Source organism: Sciurus carolinensis, chromosome 6 (genome assembly GCF_902686445.1).
Source record: "Sciurus carolinensis chromosome 6, mSciCar1.2, whole genome shotgun sequence".
NCBI lineage: Eukaryota > Metazoa > Chordata > Mammalia > Rodentia > Sciuridae > Sciurus > Sciurus carolinensis.
Genome location: NC_062218.1, coordinates 18822465 through 18847440, shown reverse-complemented (window position 1 = coordinate 18847440; position 24976 = coordinate 18822465). Strand labels below are relative to the sequence as shown.

Sequence of the window (24976 nt, the reverse complement as noted above, 5' to 3'; positions counted from 1 at the left end):
CAATGATCTCTTTCTTCTGGATTATTCTCAAATATATATGTATGTGTGTACTTATCTAAAAGGGGAAGAAATAGTAGAAAGTAATACGGTCTTATGTAAATCAGTGAAAATTTATTTGGGAGTTATTTCCTTTAGGGCAGTGCTCCCCAAATAACATTTTCAGTAAATGAAAATCTTTAACAGTTTCTGTGTCTATATGCTGTCCTAAAACCATTTTATTTCTTCAAAAAATATGTTCTTGATATGTCATTAAATATTTTTAATTTAAATGACAGTAGCTAACAATATGAAGAAAATAAAATCAAAATTAACTATCAAATCATGGTTCCTCAGTAATATATAGAAGTTTTATGGGTGAAATAATATGATTGGAGTATACTGGTTCAGTGAAGGAAAGTTGAAGTTTTCAGGATTCTTATGAAAATTTTCATTAAATTATCACATTTCTTCAACTAATATGAATTATGAAATTCTCATCCATGACAATTATACAGGGTAAATAAATTCTGTGCAAAGAATTTGCACTAGGACATGAAATTAAAATTTCTAATTCAGAACCAATCAAATTATAATTTTGTTACTAATACTGCACTGATACTCAAATTTCAATGTAGCTGTTATTCACCTATCCATCATTTAGGTATACCTGTATGTACAAATATATGCGAAGGTAAATTGGAGTCAAGAGATTGGATTTTAACTAGGAATAAAAAGAAAATGCAGATGAATCACAGGTTTAATGGCATCAGTCATATGATGCATATATTACACAGTGGGACAATTGAATCTAAGGTCTTCCTCTACCAGATTGAAATTTAGTTCCAGTACACCATCCTCTGACCAGCACACATCCTTTTTCTTTTCCCACATATACTTTCTGAACTTTGTCTGGCACACAGTTATGGGATGTGTTGATTCAAAAGTGCCTGAAAGCTATTCTGATTTTGCTTTGTGTGACGGAATGGAACCCATGTCCTTGTGCATGCTAAGTAAGCACTCTACTACTGAGCTGTCTCTCTAGTCACTTAAAGCCATTCTGATTTGCTTATCTCTGTCATGAATTATGAATGTTATAGTTTGGCTCTCAGAAGTTATTTCTTTGTTTGTTTTCAAAGTTTTAAGGGCATCTTACTGAAATATGATTTTAACTAGAAGATACACAACTTTTGGTGAGAGTTAACATTTTTGAAATAGGTAGCGTAGTGCTTATTATATTAAATGTATAAAAACATAGTTTTATTCCTAACCAATGAGGGGAAATTAGCATAATAAAGAAACAATATATATTTTTCTTTGTTTCCATTGTTTTATTTGTGCATGAAAATGAAGCTCATTCTTACAAACAGTTCTAAAATTTTGCTATGTCAAGTGCTTTTAGATAATCAGATATTTTGCTTCCAGTAAGCAGCTTCATATTTAGGCTAGAAAGCATTCAATTCATCTAATTTAAAATGCAAGGAAGTACATTTTAATTTTATTTTGCTTATTAGTGAGAATTTTCAATGCTGTTAAGCTTTTTAGTTTCATGGATATTGATTTAGAATTAACCCATGTCCTATAATTGAGCCTGCTATTAATACCTGTAAAAGTTTGGAAAATTTTTTATAAAAATTATGTGTGAGTAATTGGCCTACTGATATGAATTTTAAAAGTATCATTTCTGTCTACTTGCATGCTTCATTAAGTAGATGTATAAGCCTGGTATGTAAAGTTCCCTTTGAAACTGACTGACTTCAAGTTTAATCTCAACTTTGTTTCAGATAATTCAGATAGTCAGTGCTGCAGATCGAGATCTTTCACCTGCTGGGCAGCAATTCTCCTTTAGATTATCCCCTGAGGCCGCCATCAAACCAAATTTTACAGTCCGTGACTTCAGAAGTAAGTATAAGCACTTAAAGATTCACCTCTTTGTCAAAGGGCACAAGTAGAAGAATCAATGATTTTCTTAAAAGCATTAAATTGTGTAAAATAAAGATATCCACATATGAGAAATCTAAAATTATCTAAATAGTAATAAATTAAATATTTAATCTATATAGACTCCATCTAGATGGTCAGTTTTACTTCTCACTATACAAAGGGAAGTCTCTTAATGAGTCATGCATGTAGAAAGCTATCAGAGAAACTGAAAGTTGTTCCTGATTCCCATGCACATTTCTTGTATATACAAATAGGAAACTCTACAGTACCTGTTTTATTTTAATAGCACATAGTATAGGACATTTTAAGAATGCAGACATTGTAATTAGAATGATAGAGGTTTGCATTCTCAGCTCATACTACATAAATAGTGGATTCTCAGTGTGGAAATTATACTACACAATGAGAATTCACTGTATTTATATTAAATGTATATATGCAAAGTATTAAACACATGGTGAAAATATTTTACAGCCACTGTGATTTTCACTACCACCTCATCTACCATGTTTTACACTTACCTTTCTACCACTATTATGGCCAGCGTTGTACTACTTCTGCTATTACTATTGCATATGATGCTGTTATAACCATGACAAAAACATAAATACTGAATTTCAGATGCTCTTCAATTCATGATGGGATTGTGTTTCCATAAATTCATCATAAAAATTGAAAATACACTAAATTGATAATGCATACAATATACCTTCCCTACTAAACATCAGGGTTTAGCCCAGCCTACCTTAAATGTGATCAGAACACTTTGTTAGTTTACAGTTGGTCAAAAATCATCTAATGAATTGCCTATTTTAGAATAAAGTTTTAATATCTTATAAAATTTTTAAATATCATACTAAAAGTGAAAAAGGGAATAGATTCATATCATGGGTATGCTTTCATACATCATTTAGACTAAAAATCTTCAACCATGAAGTTGGGAACTATCTATATTAAGGTTTTTGTGTTCTCTATTATTTGAAAATTACTCTGAGTTTATAGTTTTTTGTTGTTAATTTCCTTTTTTGCTTTGGCCTTTTTATCTCTTCAAAATTTCTGTATGGTAAAAAATAACAATTAAAATGCCAGACTTTATAATATTGGGTAGTGAGAAGCTGATGTTTTAATAAATTCTGTTTCTAGAACAAGTACATAAATTATAATGGAATGATAATGATGGTGATTGTTGAAAGAAATCCATGGACATTTTGAGAAACTGGCTTGCTGTAAATAATTAGGTAAAGAAATTGAATTCCCCATATTTTGTCACCAAAGGAAATTAAGTGGGGATGGCTCAATGCTGTAGTCTGAAGAGCAGCTGTATGTGAAACAGCACCCCAAAGTTGAAGTATCTTATAAATAAAGTGACTTCATGTTTATTCATGAAAAAGGTAATACTTCTGAGACTAGAATGGGACAGTATTTGTAGTTTTCAGTTAGAGCAACACACATAAAATAGATCTGTCCAAGACAAACATATTTATAAATGAATTAAATCACCCTATTTATGAATAAATTAAAGGGATAGTAATTCAAACACAGTGACTTTACAAGTCTGTATAGAGTTTAAGCAAGAGTACAACATGTTCAGATTTGTATTTGGGGAAGATCAGTCTCTACATAGTATGGAAAAGACATGACAGGGAGAAAAGACTAGTTCTGACACCTTTGCAGTATATGGTGAGTCTTAGACCAGGATACTGTCTGTGAAGACGAAGACAAGTGGATGGAGAAAGAATTCACAGAGCTTAATGCAGGATGCCCTAGGACTGATTCATGAATATGGTGAAGTCAAATCATATTTCCAGATCATTGGACTGGGCAGCAGGTAGGTGCTCCCGTTTGCTTGTGGACTGTACTTACACTTGCTACAGAATTTAATGTCAACTACTGCACTACTTTATTGCAAGTTTTATTTGTACACTTATTAGGGTACAAAAAACATTTTAGGAGTGGAAATGAGGTTTATTGTACCTTTTTCTTCTCAGTATTGGCAGTATAAAATGTTCATAAAATCTATTTAAAAAATAATAAATTGAAAAGAAACATTTTAAAAATCACAAAAGGTTATGGTCATTGTGGTGCAGACAAAGATCACAAGTTCGAGGCTCTACAAACCAGTGAGACCTTGTCTGAAAATAAAAACATAAAAGGCTGAGGAAGTAGCTCAGTGGTAGAACATTCCTGGGCTCAATCCCCAGTATGGTTACACAAACCTAGGCTACCTTTTGACATAAATTGAGCTTAAAAATATCAAATCCTTATCTTATTCCAAAGATGGAACATCAGACTTCATATTTCTATTAATTATTTTCACTCAGGTTACAATCCTTGATCTTTGTTCCTGTTCCTCAGCCTCGTGTAGATAACTATCAAAGTGCTGAAGATTTCAGCATTGCTTTGACCAGTCCCCATTTTCCCATCCTTATTGTCACCACCGTCATTTGACTTGAGTAAATCTAATTGGAAATATTATAGTAGACACTTGGCATTTTAAACTTTTGTTTCTTAATTTTAAAGTATTCTGTCTATAATAATAACAAAGTAATCTTACCAAAACAAACCCTGATCCTATCACATAATACTTGCTCAGCAAGGTACTTCCTATCGCAGTCAATGGAGAGAAACTGTCTAACTTCTGGTTGGTGGATTGAGAATCTACAAACAGTGCAATGGAACATGATCGAAATAATAACATATTTCCAACAGACTTATATTTTATTGTGTAACATATTTTTCTAATTTTTTAATCTTATTCCCAAATGGGAATCATGAATGCTAATATATTAAAATACAATAAACTACATGTTAATGTATTTCTGAAGATAAAAAAAAAATTGTTTTTAGGAGTTTATTGGACAAAAATAAAAAATCATTTTATGAATAAACTAAAATTTCTGCTTTCATGTGTAGAAATAAATAAGAGTAAATTAATGCAAAATAATATTTTCAATTGAAACACTAATTAAATTTGTATGAATTGGAATTTTAGTACCTTTTATTTCTACAAGTAGATATCACTATTATTGATTTTATTCATGTTAAAATTTTTTTGTAATTACTTTAAGATAGTAATTGTTCATGATTTTTACAAATTTTAATGTATTTTGACATTTATAACCTGAATATACTTTTCTACCTTTCATACTTTATCTGATTTGCAAGAATGAGATAGAAAGCCTTTATATACCTATATACGTGCACACACACACACACACACACACACACACACATATGCAGTAATCCCTTGGTATGTCAGGGATTGATTCCAGGGCCCTGCCACCATGGAGACCAAATTTTTCAGACACACAAATTCCTTATCAAATATGTTACAGTATTTGCACATAATCTGTGCACAACCTCCTGAACACTTTAAATCATCTCTACAGTACTTATTGTATCTAATACAATGTAAACTACATAAATATTTTTTCCATTGCTTTTTGTCCCCAAATTTTCAATCCATGGCTATGAAATAGGTGGAGACGGAAGGTCTCTATATAAATATGTATATATACATATGCAGAAATGATACCTATAAAGCATGGAGACAGAAAAAGAATAAGTTTTAACCTGAAGTAGTCAATAGGTTTTTAATATATTTTAAAGAATAGATTCTTATGGATAATATTCTACAGATCAATACTTTGACATTTTTACTCTGCTGACATGTGTGAGAACATTCACAAAAGTGCTTTTTCCTGGATGATATTTTCACGTAAGAAAAAAAAAAAAAAAAAGGACTTCTTTGCTTATAAACCATTCTGTATTCTTTCCAAATACAAAATCTATTTCTTACGCCAGACAATATTAGTGTTTCCTCCTTCCTCGGGATTATTTCTTTTTGGCCGCTTTCATAATGATGTAAGACATAACTAACAGAAGGATGCATTTTACCAATTCAAGAAGAGCTTCCTACTACTTAGTGAATAGCAACTTTAAGACTTGAAGCGAAGTTTGCAGTAACCATGTTATCATGAATGTCCTGTTTTGTAGACAACACTGCTGGGATTGAAACCCGAAGAAATGGATACAGCCGCAGGCAGCAAGAGTTCTATTTCCTCCCTGTTGTAATAGAAGACAGCAGCTACCCGGTCCAGAGCAGCACAAACACAATGACTATTCGAGTTTGTAGATGTGATTCTGACGGTACCATCCTGTCTTGTAATGTGGAAGCAATCTTTCTGCCTGTAGGACTTAGCACTGGCGCTTTGATTGCAATCCTACTCTGCATCATTATACTCTTAGGTTGGTTTTAACATTGATCAAGCTCCTTCCTCCCACATATCCCTGACTCTTTCTCTCTCTCTCCTCATTTTACCATGTAAATACATTTTTCTTCACTGAGTTGTCACTTCTGGTTAGAAGATAATTTATCTATATTACCATATTTTGTGAAATTTTCTATTTAATCCCTTATCAATTACATCATTTAAAATATGAATCTGAATTTTCAAGTATTAGCAGTTTGTGGCCTTTGAAAAATGAGAGTCTCTCTAAAAATATCCATTTTTGGCAACAGTTTCTCCATTCATTTTACATTCCAGTAATTATTACCATTGAATAAAAGATCCTATAGTCTTTTCAGAAATGTGCTAGATGAACAAAAGTTCTCAAATTCTGAAAAGAGAAGAAAAGGAAAGGGGCAGTAAAGAAATAGAATATAAAGGAATCCCCAAATTTATTTTTCTTCTGTGGAACTGCCTTTCAGAAGCAATTCTCCTTCCAATTTCCCCATATCTCCTCACATCAAAATTCTAACTATTCCTACTCTGAACAAAAAGGCTAAAATATCTAGGCACAGTACAAAGGAAAAGACCTGAAGTAAATGTGTTCACCGTCTCTGTGAGAGTGAATGTCAACCTATTTAAAGGCTTTCCCTCTTCCATCAACTGTTCAGCTTTTCCATTTCACTGGTTAATTTACTGCCAACTTCACACAAGTACAAAGAGATTTTGTATTTTACATCACTTCTTTAAAATCAAATTACAACAGATAACAACTGCTGGGTACTGTGGAATCAGTTTGTATATACATATTTTCCATTCAAGACACAATATTGCAACAAAGATGAACACCTGCCAGTAACTCTAGGACAGAAAACAATACTGTTAAACCACTTACAGGAGGTAGAACATGGAGGAAGGAATTCAATAGTTCTTTTGGGAACATTCTTTGAGTCAGATATTCATGATGTCTTGAAGGATAAAATTGTAATCCAATTTGTACAGCAAATCATTAATTCCACATCAGTAAATTTGGTAAGCAAAATGAAGCATTATATACACCCTTAAAATTTATAATAAATAATCCTTAGCATCTATTTCTTCTGTTGATATAAAACTTAAAAGAGCACATTCAATAAAAAATTCCCACACCTGGAATTGAATATGACCAATTAGGTGTTTAGGTTCAAATCAAGTGTTCCTTTCTCAATAACCTTTCTTTTCTCACAACTACTGGAATTTGATATCAACTTGGCAAGAATAGGCATGTTAGGTGTGTATTGGCCTATTTGTTCCTGAAACAGGGTAGCAAGTGACATGTCAGCTCATAATTACATTGCCCTGACATCTGCCGGGCACTCATTCATTCCATGCTTCCTAGTGTCTGCAACATACCTGCCCTGGTCTAGATATTGTGAATTTGCTGGTACACGGTAGTGAATATTGGTTGACACTCTTCGTCTTGCCATGATGTGTGCTTAAACATTCACTATTCTTCGACTTCAGTGACCAATCACAGACTTCACTAGGTCTTCCATTTTCATTTCTTTTGTGGTTTGATGGGAAGCATGGGAATTTAGTGGTACTTGTTTTTCTTTTAGGTGACCTTTAGGCAATTCTAAAATAGTCTGCTTTTCTGCCATGATGACTTCAAAACTATTTTGCATGCAGGGCTTCTCCTTGAGGTTTGTGGTCTTGCACATCTGCCCAGGCAGTCCATCAGTCTCTTTAGTTCTGGGATTCCATGAGCCCTGGGAAAATGCAGAGTGCTAAACATCTCTCAAAGTCCCATTGTACAGAAGTAACCCCCTCAGCTTTCCTCCCTCCTTCCAGTTAGCCTGACTCTAATTTTGGAGGAAGAGAAACAGTTTCATTATGAAATATTCTCTACTCTCTAGTTCTAAGGCAAGAGTCTTTTAGACTCTTCCGCTATAAATCATTATTTTTAATTGATTATCTCAAAAAAGATTCAGTTATTTCATTAAAAACAAAATTTTCAATTTCCACATGAGAATACTGGAAACTAATGACTTGGAAAATAACTATGAATGATATTCACATGCCACTTAAGATTTGTTGTATCAGTTCTTACAACTCTCTATGGTTAGAACAACCCCTCCCCCCGTTTTTGTAATTTTGAAGTCTACCGAAATACAATGACAAAACTGACAATTTGAATAACTGTGCAGTGGTTTCTCGTTACCATTTCCAAATGAAGTTGGTTTTAGACAATGAAAAAACATGTACATATGCATGCTCCTGTTGATTGTAGTGTGTTTAATCTCAGACCAGAAACATCCTGCCTTGATCAGGTCTAACTTCCTCAGAGACAAATGACTTATCTGCCTTCTTTTCCCCAATTGCACCTGGTCTCCTTTCAGCCATAGTCGTGCTGTACGTCGCGCTGCGCAGGCAGAGGAAGAAGGACACCCTGATGACCTCCAAGGAGGACATAAGGGACAATGTCATCCACTACGACGACGAGGGAGGCGGGGAGGAGGACACGCAGGCCTTCGACATCGGGGCGCTGAGAAACCCGACGGCGGTCGAGGAGAACCAAGTGCGCAGGGACATCAAGCCAGACGCCCTCTGCCTGCCCCGCCCGCGGCCCCCGGTGGAGGACAGCACGGACATCAGGGACTTCATCCACCAGCGGCTGCAGGAGCACGACCTGGACCCCGCCGCCCCGCCCTACGACTCGCTGGCCACCTTCGCCTACGAGGGCGCGGGGTCGCTGGCCGGGTCGCTCAGCTCCATCGACTCGCTGGCCACCGACGGCGACCAGGACTACGACTACCTGGCGGACTGGGGACCGCGCTTTAAGGTCCTGGCCGACCTGTTCGGCGAAGAAGAGAGCTACAACCCTGACAAAGTCACCTAGGGGGCGGCGGCGGCTGGCGCGGCGGCGGAGAGATTCCTCACCCCGGAAACCCAGTGGACAGCGACGCGCGCGGGCTTTCTAACGAGGATTCCTTGGACGATCTGGTCTCTAGCAAGTGGCTATATTTATCATACTGTCAGTTTTGGTTTTTATTCTGTCGACACAAGATAAATCCTATCATATGTACTCGCTTTGTTTCGTTTTGTTATTTCAGAAACACGCTGAGACAAGCTCAGGCCTATTAAATACGATTTACTGACATGACAACCTACAACGAAGATAGCTATGTGGCATCACGGTGGAAGAGTGTTAGATTTTTCTTAATTCCACTAAAGTGCCTATTGAAACTCTTATCATTTAAAGTGGTGTACCCTACACTCTGCTGTGATGTGGTTGCAGGATTCAGTGATAAAGAGGAATAAACAAAGACACCTTCAAGGAGCAATAGCACCCTGCTGACTCTTCTCATTCCTTTTGAGAAAAAGGAAACTCTCCGAACTCCATCGTCTTATAATTCAAAGGTTTTTCTTTTTTAAACTGTATGCCAAGACATATTTGCTTTTCCTACCCTTTCAGAAAATTGAAATAAATGTGATAATATCAAATTCAATATGTAACTCATGAATTTGAAAAACAATGTTTGATCGTAACATTAGTTCATATTAAAGAATGTTAATTAAAATATTACTTTTTTTCCAAAAAATGAAATTTTAAAAAAGAAATGGAAAAAAAAAATCCCTCTTTATAAAGAGAGGCCTCAGGGCTCAAATTCCACATTAAAATAAATATTGGTTTTGTTTAATACTGTAGTGGTGTGTGGAAATTGGTTTTAAAAAGTCACCAAGTCATTTAACCTTTCAGGAGTAGATAAAATATCAGCTTATATTTCTATGAATATTTTCAAATGAAACAAAGGTACAACTTAAATATAGAAAGCAATTCATTAGTTTCTTAGAGTTTCTTACAATCTAGTGACTCTTTGATGATCAACGAAATAAAATACATATCAAACAACATAGGCTAGATTTACAGCACGTCTCCAAATATTTATTGTATTACTGAACTAATAAAAGTCAGGGACCTCAGAATGTTAAATCCAATGACTAAATCCTAAAAAGAATACCAATGCAAAATCAGGCAGCTGATTCACTTACTAACATGTACTTTGCAAATCCCATTCTAATACTGCATTTCAGAGTTACCTCTTTGCTCTCTCGCAAATAACAATCCTCAGCTCCATCGTCCTTTACAGCTTCCCTGTAAATAAATTTTCAATTGGAAGCAAGTTTCTAAAAGATATTCAATTTAATGAGCATATTAGTAAACTTCACTCATGTTACTTTCAACTGGATTGTATACTATCTAGAAATACACATAACAAATATTAACTAATTACAAAGTGTTGTAAAAAAGTGATTTCTGAAAGATTTAAAATCTTGTATAAGTAGAAAATTAAAGTTGTTTACAGGTTCATCCAAAATATATGATCAATATCTACCTATAGTTGTAAAATATCTATTAATATATTTAACATTTGCAAGATCATAAAATCAACAATTCACATATTGGAAAATCATGTAGAAATACGAATAACAAATAAATTATACTCAGCCATATGCACTCACAAAATGCTTACTTTAAAATTATTGTCTGATTAGTATTGATGCTGTGTCAACGGGACCCTTCAAATTTGCATTTCCTATCCCTTCCCTTTCCTGGTGTCTACCAGTTGTATAGTCTCCTTTTCATCCTCTTAGGAATGACTGACAAACTTGCATTCCTCTATTTACCTCTGTTTTTACTTTAGTCTCATTCCTAGAAACTACATTACAATATTCACGTAGTGTAATACTTTGTACTATAATACACTTTGGAAATGCTTATATACATTTTTTAGAACACTTATGATGTCATCATCGTACCCAAGAAAAAAATTAAGGCAATTTCTAGATTCGCCCACTCAACATGATTAGCTGTGGAATGAAGAATAACCTCCTGAAGAAGTTAATGTGCAACATCACTTCCTATTGAAACAATTAATATTGTTAGAAATTGTTTCATATGACTTTTTGTTAAGGAATATCACTGCATCTACATTCAACAGAAGCTTCGGTGACATGAAGAAAAGTGGGAGGGGCAGTTTATTTAAAACTACATGACTACAATGCTAAACAAAATTATGAAACTTATGGATCTTACTATACTAATAATCTTTTAATTTTAGTACATTTATCTCTTCTAAATTTTCAACACTACTATATTAGTGTTCCAGGGCTGCTCTAACAAAATTTCAAAGACTGATATAGCTCAAACAACTGAGGTGCATTTTCTTACAGTTCTGGGGGCTGGTTTCTTCTAAGGGCCTTTCTTCTTGGTTTCTGGAGGACCCCTTTGTTCTGTGTTTTCACATGATCTTCACTCACTCACTGTGTGTGTTTATGTTCTTTCTCTTCTTAAAAGGACAACATGCACATTAGATTAGGCCCTAGTCATGTAACCTCTTTTTACCTTACTTTTCTCTTCAAAGGCCCTATCTCCAAATTCAGTCACAATGACAAATGAGGAGATAAAATTTCAGCATAGGGATTTGGCCCAAAACAACAATACAGATAATGACAGCAATTTTGGTTTTTACCAAAAAATGTTCAATTTATAATACCCAACAAAACAATTATAGAAAAAAAATTAAGCAAAACATCATTACAATGGGAAACAAAAAATGATATAGGGAAAAGAGATGTTAGTATTCATTAATTAGAAGTGTTACAGAATACCTTTTATGCTATGACAAAAATAGGCCTAATATTTCAATATTTGGAATATCTTAGGGTTTTTTAAAAATTTATACCAACATTCATAGGCCTTCATTCAAGCATTAAAAAATATAAAATGTTCAGAATTTATATGGGTAATTTTGACTATTAATGATAATTAAACTATAATTTTATTGTCTTGCATCTGTTTCTTTACAGAAGTATATATGTACACATTAAAGTAAGTAGGTAACATATATTTTTAAAAATATTGCCTTTAATTTTTTTCAGAGAATATTATATCAGCACCAAACAGTAAAACAGTGTGACTGATATACTAGAAATAGTCTAAAATTGCTTTTGTACCAAATTCTGGCTCTCGTTAGAAATGTCAAAGGAGGCAAGCTCCTTCATCTCTAAATGTTCTAGTCACTCTGGTAAACTTAATTTGTTGCACCCTAATGTTGTGTAAGCTTCTTCTGAAATTTATTGACTATTAAATTCTAGTTACAGTTATGTGGGAGTCCATTAAATCATTTGCCGATTACAAAAAATCTTGAGACTCATAGAGATCTTTAAGACATAAATCACAGAAATCTTTGAGTATGGATTTGATTGATTACATATTAAAATTTGCCACTTCTCTCACAGCAAACAAGCCATTCTGTTAAATACAAATGCAAAAGTTCCTTAGCAAAACCAAATCGTAGAGGTGGCATAGGAAGGGAGAGAAAAAGGTACAAAAATAGCTAGAGCCCAGATCTTCAGCCAAAGAGGAAAATTCAATTATAGGAAGAAAAGACTGAAAGATATTCACTCTTCCCTATAGAAATCTTTGAAAATTTTTTGTAACTATTGTATAAAAATGAGAATTACTAATAACAGATGTAAATACATAGGTATTATACGTGAGGTGGTCAAACTGTGACTAGATATAAAAAAGAGTGATAAAAAATGAGTAAACAGTCTCTGTATCCTTCCTAATAGTGTGCCTGTGAGAGGGGTAATTTTATAAATCACCCCCTGCTTAAAAATATCTATATTTCCTCCCCACATATTGCAGCTTGTCTGGATATTCAGTTCTTGTTGGAACTGCTTCTTCCTCAGTATTTTGAAGTGTTATTCCATCATATTCTGGCATCCAACCCTGTTGATGAGCTGAAGATGATTGTATCACTCATCTTTGTGTGAAATGGTTTGTGTTGGATGACATCAAATTTTTTCTTAACCTCAGAGTCATGAAATTTCATACTAATGAACCAAGACGAGAATTTCCTATTTCTTAGGACCAGATATTTGAGGGCTTCTTTAAATATAGCCTTAGAAACTTCCCTTCTGGGAGATTATCTGCTATTCTTTGGTTGTTTTTCTATTTTCTGTTTGTTAGCATTTTTTATTTGTGTGTGTGTTGTGGATGTAATGACTCATTGTATTATTTTTAATTTTATTTTAATATTTTATCCTATTTTCATGATGATGATTTTCTTGGCAGTTCTTTCTTTTTTCCACTTGCTCAACTCTTATATTTAGATGAGTATTTTCTTCATTCTCTATGATGATGCTAACTGTAGCTGCTTTATAAAAATAGTTATACTTTTTAAAAATTTTTTTCGTATACTATGAGCTTCAAATGAGTACAGGGAAAGGGAACTACAGATTTAATTACAACGCATTCCATTTCAAATTCAGATTTCATTTCAGTTTTCTGCCAAACATGATATGAACAATTTCTGACACATTTCAGTGTTGTGTTGACAAGATCAGATCTCAAACAGCAGCAACATGAGTTCTCTAGTTTACAATTTCACTTCCAAGTTTCATTCATCATTGCTCCATTAACCTTCCAATCATTTACCCAAAACTCTTGTCTGCTATTGGACAATATGCCACATTCTTTATTGTGCAGACACTATATACAAATACACAGATGCACATATAGGTATAATATAGAAATAACATGTCTAGATGATTTGTAAATATTTATTTCCTTAACATTAAGTTAATTATCTTCATAACTGTCTCACTATGGCAAGGACATATAGATAAAAACAATCACGATTACACAAAAATTGGATGGCCCTAATTATCTCTCTGATATTTGTTGTCATAAAATAATGAGACTAAATTTACCACATTTATATCATTTGTATATATATGTGTGTGTTTTTGCTATGTAAATAATATATATTACACTATATAAATAATACACTCATATTAACCATTGCATGTCAGTAAGTACAAATTTTATTATGAAATGCCACACTGTTCAAGTTTCTTATAATTCTTAGTGCATGGATTTTCATAAGTCAGTATAAATCAGTAAATTTTTCCAAAGTTCTTAAATTCATTAATTTATGTTTAATCATATGGTTGTTTTATTGCCTCACTTTAAAATTAATGCTATAGGAGGTACTGGTGCCCAGACAACTTGTGCAAAGCCAACACTTAATAATGGAATAGGAGGTGAAGATCTTTATTTGTGGAGAGTTAAATAATTGTAATGCTAACTTCCATTCTGGGTATCTTTTCACTGGTTTTCCAACCACAACACTGCTATTTACTGCTCTACAATGACAAAAGTAAAATGAACAGGAACTTCTGAAAATTGTGGTTCATACTACAACATGTTATACTTTATCAAGAAAATAACATCATTAATTCTGATACCCAATATCTTACTCAAGAGTCAAGACTGAATGACACCATATTTTTCCACAGTACAAGTAAAACTCTATTATATAATTGAAGATATTCATCTGTGTATTACCTATAATCCAAGTATTTGAAATTATATCACATTAAACCTTTTAAAGCATTCGCATTAGTCATCTAAATGCAACCCTGACCTTTACTTTTCAATTCAGTTATGTCCAATTTCTTTTCTTTTTAGCTACCTTGAGCAACACTTCAACTTAACCTTCAGCAACAAGTAATGATGCAAATTCCAGAAGCAATTTACTTACCTTATATTTCTCCCAATCCATCATTCACTGAATATGGTGCTTGCCATGATTGAAAATTCCAATGCATGATCTCTGAAAATAATCTAAGATGGTTAGTAACAAGTATCAAATCTTTCTGATCTTCTGCTATGTAACATTTTTAAAGAAAGCAATGACTATAATACAAAGAGCTCTTACTCACCAAGCATATACCATGCCAACAATTATGCTATAAACCTTTAATGCTTACAATACATCAATGAGGCACTAATTATCCTTATTATTTTGTAAGTTAGTATATCAGGCTTAGAACTATAATGTAAGATATCTATTTAGACAAAATTACCAAGTGGCAGAGCCAGGACCCTAACAAAATTCTGAAATGCACACTTCAGTCGGTCAGTCCTGAGGTGCAGTGTACTGCACTCGCCTACCTCACTCACTCAGGACTGACTAACACCCGAAGTCTGTCTCTTTTGAAGCTCACTAGTAACTTCAAAACTGAAAATCTACAGCGACCCTTCCTTTCATCTTCCTGTGATTTCCATCAAGTTAAGCACACTGTCATCTCTGGTCTTCAAATTCTGCTTCCACCCCTTGGTTCGTTATTTTTTTTTCTTTCCTGTTTTAAGGCTTTTATACCCTCACATGTTCTACAAAAGCAATTCCACAGAGTGCTCACTCTGTTTTCATTTCTTCCCTCTTTTTTGTATCCTTAACATTTGGGGTTATTTCATAAAGCAATTTCCATCTCTGTACAACTAGCATTCAAAGAACCCTTAATTTAATATGTATATATCTATATACACATATATACATACATATTATCATTCTTATAACACTAAAAAGTAAGTTGTATTTGCTACTTTCTAAATATATACTCCTAGCAATCCATTGACTTTAAATTTATTAAATCCAAACCTACATTTTCCTCTTTCTGAATTTAATATTTCTGTTGTTAAATGGACTCCAATGCACTCTAAACTTTGTTCATTCTCTCTCTCTCTCTCTCACACACACACAAACACACCCTTCCTATCACTTGCCCTATTATGTCAATATACTTCCACTGATACATTCGAGATCTTCATTTGCACTCTCATTGCACTGTTGTTCTTGTAGTAAAACAATCATGTTAAAAATGAACTTTTAAAATTAAGTACAGAAAGAATATATATGTATAGGTATGCATATATATGTATATATGTCTATATACATATAAATATCCTATATTCAGTTTCCCCTACTCTTACATAGTTTTGATTCATTTTTTATAAATAATGAACCAGTATTGACACTTCTAAGTCCATTAAAATCCATATTTTTGCCCTATTTTCCTTACTTTTACCTAATGTGCTTTCGCCTTTCGGGACCCCATGAAGGGTAGTCATGGCATGGACATCTGATCACTCAAGGATTTTCATGGCTGTGACAGTTTCTCAAATTTCTTCTTTTCATTTTCCTGGCAGTCTGGAGGATTACTGATCAGGTGCCCTGTGTACTGTCCCTCACTGGTTATTTGTCTGACATTTTCCCCTAATGATTTGACTGAGTACGTTTCTGGGTAAGATCACAGAGATAAAGCTCCACTCTTTTCACATATATCAGAGGGACATGCTATTCAGGTGACATCACTGTTGGTGTTAACCTTCATCATCTGACTGCTGTAGTTTGACAGGTTTCCTCACTGTACATTGCTAATTTCCCTAAGTCCTTCTGCAGTTCTTGCAAGACAGTCTTTCCATGCTGCCCACATTGAAGAGGCATGGAGCTATGTCCCATGACTTGAGAGCAGAGTTTCACTGTAGAACATTTGAACTTTGCATGAGAGGTGTGTCTATTCTCAATTTACATGTTTAATCACCTGTTTATGTGACTATGGACTCAGAGATATTTGATACTTTGGCATATAATTTAATGTTACTTTATTCATAAACCTATTTCCATTCATTTTTACAGCCCTTTACATGTTCTCAATAGTTGTGTGTGTGTATGTATGTGTGTGTATGTCTTCATTTGGTTGTTAGTATGTTTTGAACACTGTCTTATTTTCTGCCACTGCAATCTCCAGATTTGTCTTATATACTATTTTGTCCCAGTTCTAGAATCAGCAATTTTTTCAAAAAGACTTGTTTCTTTTTGTTGAAAAGTATCTTAAAAATATGTGGGAGGGTTAAGTGCTTCTTTTAGAGGTGTGCGTTTCCGGTCCTCTCAGATGACTGAACAAGGAAGTAAGTGTGTGTGGATCAGCTGTGTAATGCAAATCTGTCAGTAACTGTTTCAGTGTGTAAACATCTATAACTACATTAGACTCAGAATGTGTCAGGGTGACGTCCCCCTCTGTAATTCTTTACCACCTAGATTATTGCTTGTGATCTCTCTTGTTTATGAAAACTTTTGTTTCTTACTGAGAAACCTACCTCTTAGCATCTACCCTCCATTTAGGAATTGTTCAATCCCAGTATAGTGTCTAAGAACTATTAAGCCATAAGACAAATTTATCAGAGTTCTTTAGCCATCAGTCTTAGATTTTCCAATGTTATTCATTGTAATTTAACTGGTGATGTAGTTTTGATCTTTTGTAAAACAGTGAGATTATTTCGTCACATTCTCATTCAATCCTTGGATCCTTTAATCTCCTAAAGAAAATTTCTAGTTTGCATATATTGAAAGTTACTGTTTGTTAAGGTAATGGTCTATAGATTTTGACACATGAATAGCATTGTTAATTCACCGTTGTAATCTCCACAGAATAAATAGTTTTACTGCTTAAAAAGAAAATCTGCTGTGCGTCACATAATCTCCAGGTCCTTTCCTGTACAAGAGTAAAACATGAATTCTGAATCATCTTCCTGGTTTTGCCTTTTGTAAGGTTACACAAATGGAGTAAAACATTGTGTAGCCCTTACATGCTGGCTGTTTTTCTTGGCAATATGAATTTAAGACTCATTTTTTACTTTATGTGGTGTGATAATGCTTTGTTTTTATGGAATTCATTCCACTGTATGGGCATACCATAGTTGATCAGTTTCCCTACTGAAGGACACCTTGGTTGCTTCTAGCTTTCAGAGATTGTGAATAAAGATTTGTATGTATTCATGTACAGGTTTTTGTGTGAACATACATTTTCAAATCACCTGGGAAAATACTTAGAAGCCCAGTGGCTTTTATGGGGTGTATTTCTCGATTTTCTGTTCAGTGCTATTGATCTCTGTGTCTACTCCTTTGCAAAATCACACTCTCTTGATCACTGTCAATTCTTGTAAGTCTTGAAAATAGAGAACACGAGTACTCCCATTTTTCTCTTCAATGTTCTCTTGGTTGTTGCTGGTTTTTGCTTTTCCACAGCAATTTAGAACAAATTTGTTGATAGCTAGGAGGTAATTTTCTAGACTTTCATTGTAATGACTTGAATCATTAAATTAATTTAGAAGGAATTAACTTCTTAAAAATATTGAGTCTCCTAATCCTTAAACATTGACTGTTTCTCCATTTATTTGTATGTTTTGCTTTATTTAATAGTTTTTGTAGTTTTCTGTGTAAAGATCTTGTACATAATCTATTAGATTTATACCCAAATGGTTCTTTTTAGTGTGTATTGTAAATGGCATATAAGATTTTTAAAATTTCAGTTATTCACTGATATATAGGAAAATGACTGACTCATTCTAAATAAACTTGCATCCTCTAATGTTGCTATATTTGCTAATTATTTGAGATTTTTGTACATAATACAAATTTTATACATAGACATTTATGTCATATTCAAATAAATATTTACTTCTTCCTTTAAAATCAATATATCCTTTTATTTCTTCTATTGTACTAGATAAGACTAGATAAGAATTTTGCTATGATGTTGAAGCAATAATTACAGCAGACACATTTGTTATTTTCCTAAATTTTGTGTGATATTAGATAATTAATTTTAGGTAAATCAAGTTAGGGTTGTTCCTTTCTATTACTTTGTGGAGTTTTTTTTTTTTATTTTTAAATAGTGAGTAATTGTTGGATTTTGTCAATTTTTTAAATTCAGTATATTATAATGATTTTTCTTGGTTAACCAATTGACAGTGTAGATTACGTTGACTAATTATTGAAAATTAAAGGAGCCTGGAACTTGAAATGAATTTCCTTTGTTTGAAACACACATATAAACTGGGTTTCATATGTTGAGGCTTCTTGTATCTATATTCATAAAATATATTGGTCTGTATTTTTCCTTTCTTTGAATAACATTTCTAGTTTTGATATTATGGTAATGTTTGCCTCACAAAATAAATTAGCATTATATATCATTGTATATTTTGGAAACAAAATATGTAGAATTGGTATTATTTCTTATTTGAAGTTTTGGTAGAAATCCAAGTAATATAATCAGGATCTGCTACATTTTTAGTGTAAATTTATTGTTTTAATCAGTACAGGGATATCTAGTTCTCCTTGTGTGAGGTTTTCTTTTGTTTGTTTACTTATTTGTTTTGTTTTGTTTTGAGTCTGGGTCTTACAATAGATCTCTAGCATGCACCAAAATCATAAAATTCGTGGATATAAGGTTGTTCACAGTATTCACTTATTATCATTTTCATGTCTCTCAGATTCACAACAGTGACCCACCTTCATTTGTTTCTGGTGTTGCAAATTTGTGTCTTCTTACTTTTGTTCATAATTAGTCTGGTTACAAATTTGTCCTATTTATCTTTTCAATGCAACAAGTTTTTTTTATTACACTGTTTCTTATTTCCATTGATTTCTGTTCTATTTTACTTTATTTTGTTTATTATTATTGTTGTTGTTGTTTTGCAGTACTAGGATAGAACCCAGCAGCACTTAATCACTGAGATATCCCCGACATTTTTTATTTATTTTTTCATCTTGAGACAGAATCTCAGTAAGTTGCCCAGACTGACTGAATTCTGGCACCTCCTACCTCAGCCTTCCTAGTAACTGCATTAGAAGTTTGAGCAACCACTCCCAGTTTCTGTTCTAATTTTAACCATTTCTTTCAACTTACAAGGTTTAGGTTCATATTAATCTTTTTTTCCCATAGTGTTTTAAGGTAGAACATGAGTTTAACTCCTTTTTAAATGTATGCATTTTTGAGGTGGGATTTTTATGTCTTCCAGACTCCTTGCATTCCGGGTGCTCCTTCTCGGTTTATGAGCAGATGGGAATGTAGGCACACTCCACCGAGTCCAACTTAATGCATGTATTTACCCCTAGGCACTTCTCTGTGTAGAAGAGTTTCACTGTGTTCCAGAAATTTAACAGGATACAATTTAATTTTCATTAGGTCCAAAATATTTTTAATTTTTATTGTCTAGAAACTTCCTTAGTTTATATGTATTATTTAGAGAAGAATCTTTAATGTAGAAACATTTGAGTTTTTTTCCAAGTTTCTGTTATTGATTTATACTTTTAATTCCATTGAAAATGGAGAATATATTTTGTCTGATTTCTACTTTTTATTTTGTAGAATTGATATTTTTCTAAAGTTGCTAGGACAAGTTTGTAACCCAGAATATGGCATGTAGACAGTGTGAGGGACCAGGAGTATTCTCTACTTTTCTGATTAAATATCAATGTTTCACTAAAAATGTATGTCAAGTCTGTGACTTTTCAAAGTATTTTTCTGTGATAGAGTTTTGTTTTATCATCTGGTGCCTACTTTCTCCAGTGTTTACAAAGGCATTTTTTTTTAAATTTGTAGCACAAAGTTTTTCATTTAATGTCAATATACACTCTCACATATTGTTGCTAAAATTTTCTCCATATAAAAACTCATAGTAAAAATAAGGAGTGAAATTTAGACTTGCCTAAAATATACACTAGAATAAAAGTGAGTTGCTGAAAATATATGAGAAAAAAACAAGCAAAATTTGCTGAACATTTATTTATAGTAGGCTTTCCAGTTGATTTTTAAACTATTGCTTATGTGTGTGTATATCCTTACACAGTTCCTCTAAATATTAAACATGGTGAATGTACTGCTCTTAACAACATTATTGAATGGAAGTAGAAATTTTTACATCATGACTGTTTTATACATATTTGTTCGATTACAGCAATATCACACACCAAGTTACTATTTAGGAATGGATCATGAAAGATGCCAATTCTTAACAAGTTATTAAGCTGATGGACACAAAGAATGAGCAGAGAAAACCTTAGGCTTTGCTCATAATGGTTTATAATGAGCATGTATTATAAACTCCTTTAAATTCTTGAAAAATGAAAAGGTCATATGCAAACTAAAATGATAAAAATACATCAGGTGTATAGCATATGAATATTCCAGCTTGAGAAAGAAATGGGGGGAAATCTGAAATAATTACCCTTAAAATTCAACCTCATTATGACATCTCCGAATGGCTAGAAAAGATAAAGTCACATTCACAAAGAAAATTAAGATAAGCTTAAACCTTTGTTCTCGTAAGTATGCTGTATTTTGTTTGAGAGAATTTGATCTCTTATGGATGTAACCTTGTAAATATTCAAGTAATATCATTAATTTATAGAGTTTTAAGAAAACTTTATAAAGAAATAGTAGCACAATTCATAATTTAAAAAACATTTAGGAGTTAGTACAATACATTTTAAAATATAGATAGGCATGTTAACTTTGAGATTGGGCAGAAAATTTGAATGAATATTAAGCAATAAAATATATGTTTCAGTCATAGCAATGAGTTTTTATACCTTTCATTTAATCTACACAAAACCCTATAAAATTAATAGTTTTCATACAAATTATCAGCCTAATTTTAAAATGTACCTATATTCATGACAAGTAGTCTGAGGAGAAAAATAAATCCAATAAAAACAGTAATATTAAAAACAATGATCAGGAAAAAAAAAAAAAAAACCCAGTTTTAGGCTTCACAAAGAACTGTTTCTGCATGCAGGTGTAGAAGTTCATCTGCTCTGATATCTGTTCCTTCCCTTCTCAGGCACCTCACTTTTGAAGAGGACCCTTCTTTCAAAAGAATTCACTTGTAACGACAATCAGTAGGCCTTGGCAGGCAAACCTCTTCCTTAACATAAGTCTTGTTTTAAGATGCAGTTTTCACTTAGAAGAAGAAAAAATGCACTTCTGTCAATTTTTTAGTTGTCAGATTTGAACTTTTAATTTTTTTCAGGTTTGAAAAACTAAGGCACTAGAATTTTCCATGGCCTCAAAGTTAATAATTTTGAGAACTCTGATAGAGCCTTTGTTGGACTTCCTTCAGTAGTTAAGATCTTGCCACATCATTTCTCTGTCTCCTCTTGACATACCTAAGCTTGATAATCTCTTACTTATCTCTTGCCAGTTTCTCTTTTCATTCCTTATAGAAGTTGTTTAAAAATTATCGGGTGGTTTCATTTCTAGTCACTGCCACACACTCCCTCTCCCTATCTCTGCAGAAAATCATAAATGCAGCTTTATAGAGTAACTTAGTAATTCTTTTTGTTCCACAACTTTTCACTTCATCCTTCTTCCCTTGTCTCTTATCTTAGAGATAATATTTGCACAATTTTCAGGAGTGTCAATTCGATAGTAACTGGAGCTAATGCATACTGCTTGTACTCTCAAAGTTATTTTAACAGATAAAGCTCCAAAGAATTTAATTTTCAGGTCACTATACATTTTATTATCTTTTTTCTTCTAAGAACTGATCTATCATTTCATTTCCTGATTATCAAGTTGTCAAGGTTTTCAAATGGTTTTCAAATCACCATTGGAATTATAATATGTTTATTTCCTCCTGAGTGCTGTCATTGTCCTTCATTCATTCTTTCAAGAACTATCATTCATTGTGTACTGAATTTGTACCGGTCAGTAAAGAAGCTACATTGGAAGAATCAAAACTGTGGCATCTGTTTTTTTATATGCCTTTACATGAATAAGACCAGATGAGCAATGAATAATTTGGACACTAATCTGTATATGTACTCACACAGTCATACACCATAATTAACAAATATTTAATTGTTTTTTCTTTTAGATAACACAAAGAAAAATATGAGGTATAAAACCATCTTTAGTGTAACTCTCTTTTTTGCATGTTATCAGGCTCAGGTTATTAAGAGTATTACTAAAAGCTACTGGAACATTTAAGAATGTTTTTTTCTGGGATTTACATAAAATGTTTTGATTAATATAAACAAATGCCATTTTTCATAGTACTGTACCAAAACTCACTTATCCATGCAGATAAATGGTTCATTTATAAATAGCCTATACCAATGTAATACTCTTTTGATTCATAATTTTTATAAATTTTAGCATTTTATTATTTTATTAATTAATTTTATTAATTTTAGCATTTTATTTTAGCATTTTATTAGGCAGATGGCTTTATATTCAGTCATTCAATATATCTTATTTACTTTTGCAACAAATATTTATTGATGATTTAGTAGGTGAGATGTTATGCTATAAATGAAAAAGTAGAAGATATAAAATCATTATTATTTCTTCTTACCCTCTATTGAAATAAATGAATTCCATCTACACACACACACACACACACACACACACACGAAGATGATTGCCTTTCTATTCTTTAATCTTAAGATGGATTTATCAATTGCATATTTTTCCCAGTGCTTACTGTACCACCTTGAAAGATAAGCAAAATAATCTCTAAACATCATGAAACAAAATTTTTATTTATGAATTTAGTCTTTCCAAAATTAATGAGGTGACACTTTCAGTTTATTTTGTAGCCTTATTTTCTTTAACTAATCACATGCAGATTTTTGTTACTTTTCCATTCAGAGTATGGCATGTAGAGACTTATCTCAGTATTCTTTCCATAAAGCAAATTCTTAGAAGAATAAAGCAAGCAATAAACTATTTAACTGCTTTCTTTATGCTTAACGCACAATTTAGCATGTTGGAATATAATGAATAGGTAGTAGATTTTAAGAAGAACGTTAAGATATGAGATAATTTGACAAGAAGTTTTAATAATAAAATATTTGGTCACCCTCTTAAGGAAGCGCAGTCTCTGACAGTACCCATTCTGCAATCTCATCCATGTATGCTGTGTCTTCACATTTTCTGGTTTCTTTTGGCTTGCATGTCTAAGAAATTGAATAACTCTCCTACAGTGGTAATATCATTGTTCCAAATTATTTTATTTTGCTCAGCAGCACTTTGAATTTTCAAAGCGTAGATAGAAGCCCCTGTTTTATTTAAAACAATGTAATAAAATTTCAGGTGTGAAGAGGTAGAAACTAATATATTGGGCATTTAAAAAAAATCTTAAGTTGTACATGGACACAATATTTTTTATTTATTTATTTTTATGTGCTGCTGAGATGGAACCCAGTGCCTCACACATGTTAGGCAAGCTCTCTACCACTGAGCTACAACCCCAGTCCCTATTAGGCGTTTTTTTTCTTTCTTTCTTCCTTCCTTCCTTCCTTTCTTTCTCTTTCTTTCTTTTCGTTTTTTGTTTACAGCAGATTTATTCATAATTATCAATTCTTGAAAGCAATCATGATGGTTTTCATTAGGTGAGTGGATAAACAGACTGTGGTACAGACAGACTAATATGTATTATTTCCTGCCAAACAGAAATGAGCTATAAAGTCACTAAATGGCAAAGTAGAAACTTAAGTAAATGTTACCAAGTGGAAGAGGTCCATCTGAGAAGGTCATATACTACATGATTCCAATTGCACGTCCAACTAAGCTGCTTGTGACTGAATGACTTTGTTCTTTGCTTGTGTTTTTATTTTTCCTGTAATGCACACATTAACATTTAAAAAATAAATGCTATTTTAAAAACAAAAAAAAAAAAATAAATAAATAAATAAAGCAGAGAAACAGTGTATGACTTTCTAATGATGGGCACCTGTCCTTGTTACTGGTCCCATCCCATAAAATGTACAACACCAAGAGTGAACCCTAATGACAACTACAAACCTTGGATAATAAGGATGTTTCAGTGAAGTTTGATGGTTAGTAACAGATGTAACAAATAGCATCACATTGGTGAGAGATGTTGATAAGAGGAGAGGGAAGGCAGGGTGGGGATACGGAGGTATATGAAAATTGTACTTTCTGCTCCATTTTTCTGTGAACCTAAAACTGCCCTAAAAATTAAAGTCTATTACAATAAAATAAAATAAAATAAAATCCTAAATGACACAGAACGTATTATTTCACTTATATATCATTCTTAAAATTACAAATATATGAAATGAAGGACAGATTAACACTGTATGGCTTGTGAGGAGTGTGTGGAACATGGGTGACAAAGA

The 24976-nt window shown here is 32.9% G+C and overlaps 1 protein-coding gene across 1 annotated transcript in view; it reads left to right on the top strand.

Annotated features, from left to right (window-relative positions):
• The window catches only part of Cdh12 (cadherin 12), a 272648-nt gene extending 263062 nt beyond the window's left edge, over nucleotides 1-9586 (top strand). Inside the window, exons 9-11 of the mRNA XM_047555876.1 lie at nucleotides 1761-1878; nucleotides 5917-6168; nucleotides 8528-9586. Coding sequence (XP_047411832.1) covers nucleotides 1761-1878; nucleotides 5917-6168; nucleotides 8528-9027 — 870 coding nt within the window. The 3' untranslated portion in view covers nucleotides 9028-9586. The remainder of the gene's footprint in view (nucleotides 1-1760; nucleotides 1879-5916; nucleotides 6169-8527) is intronic.
• Nucleotides 9587-24976: the final 15390 nt, after the last annotated feature.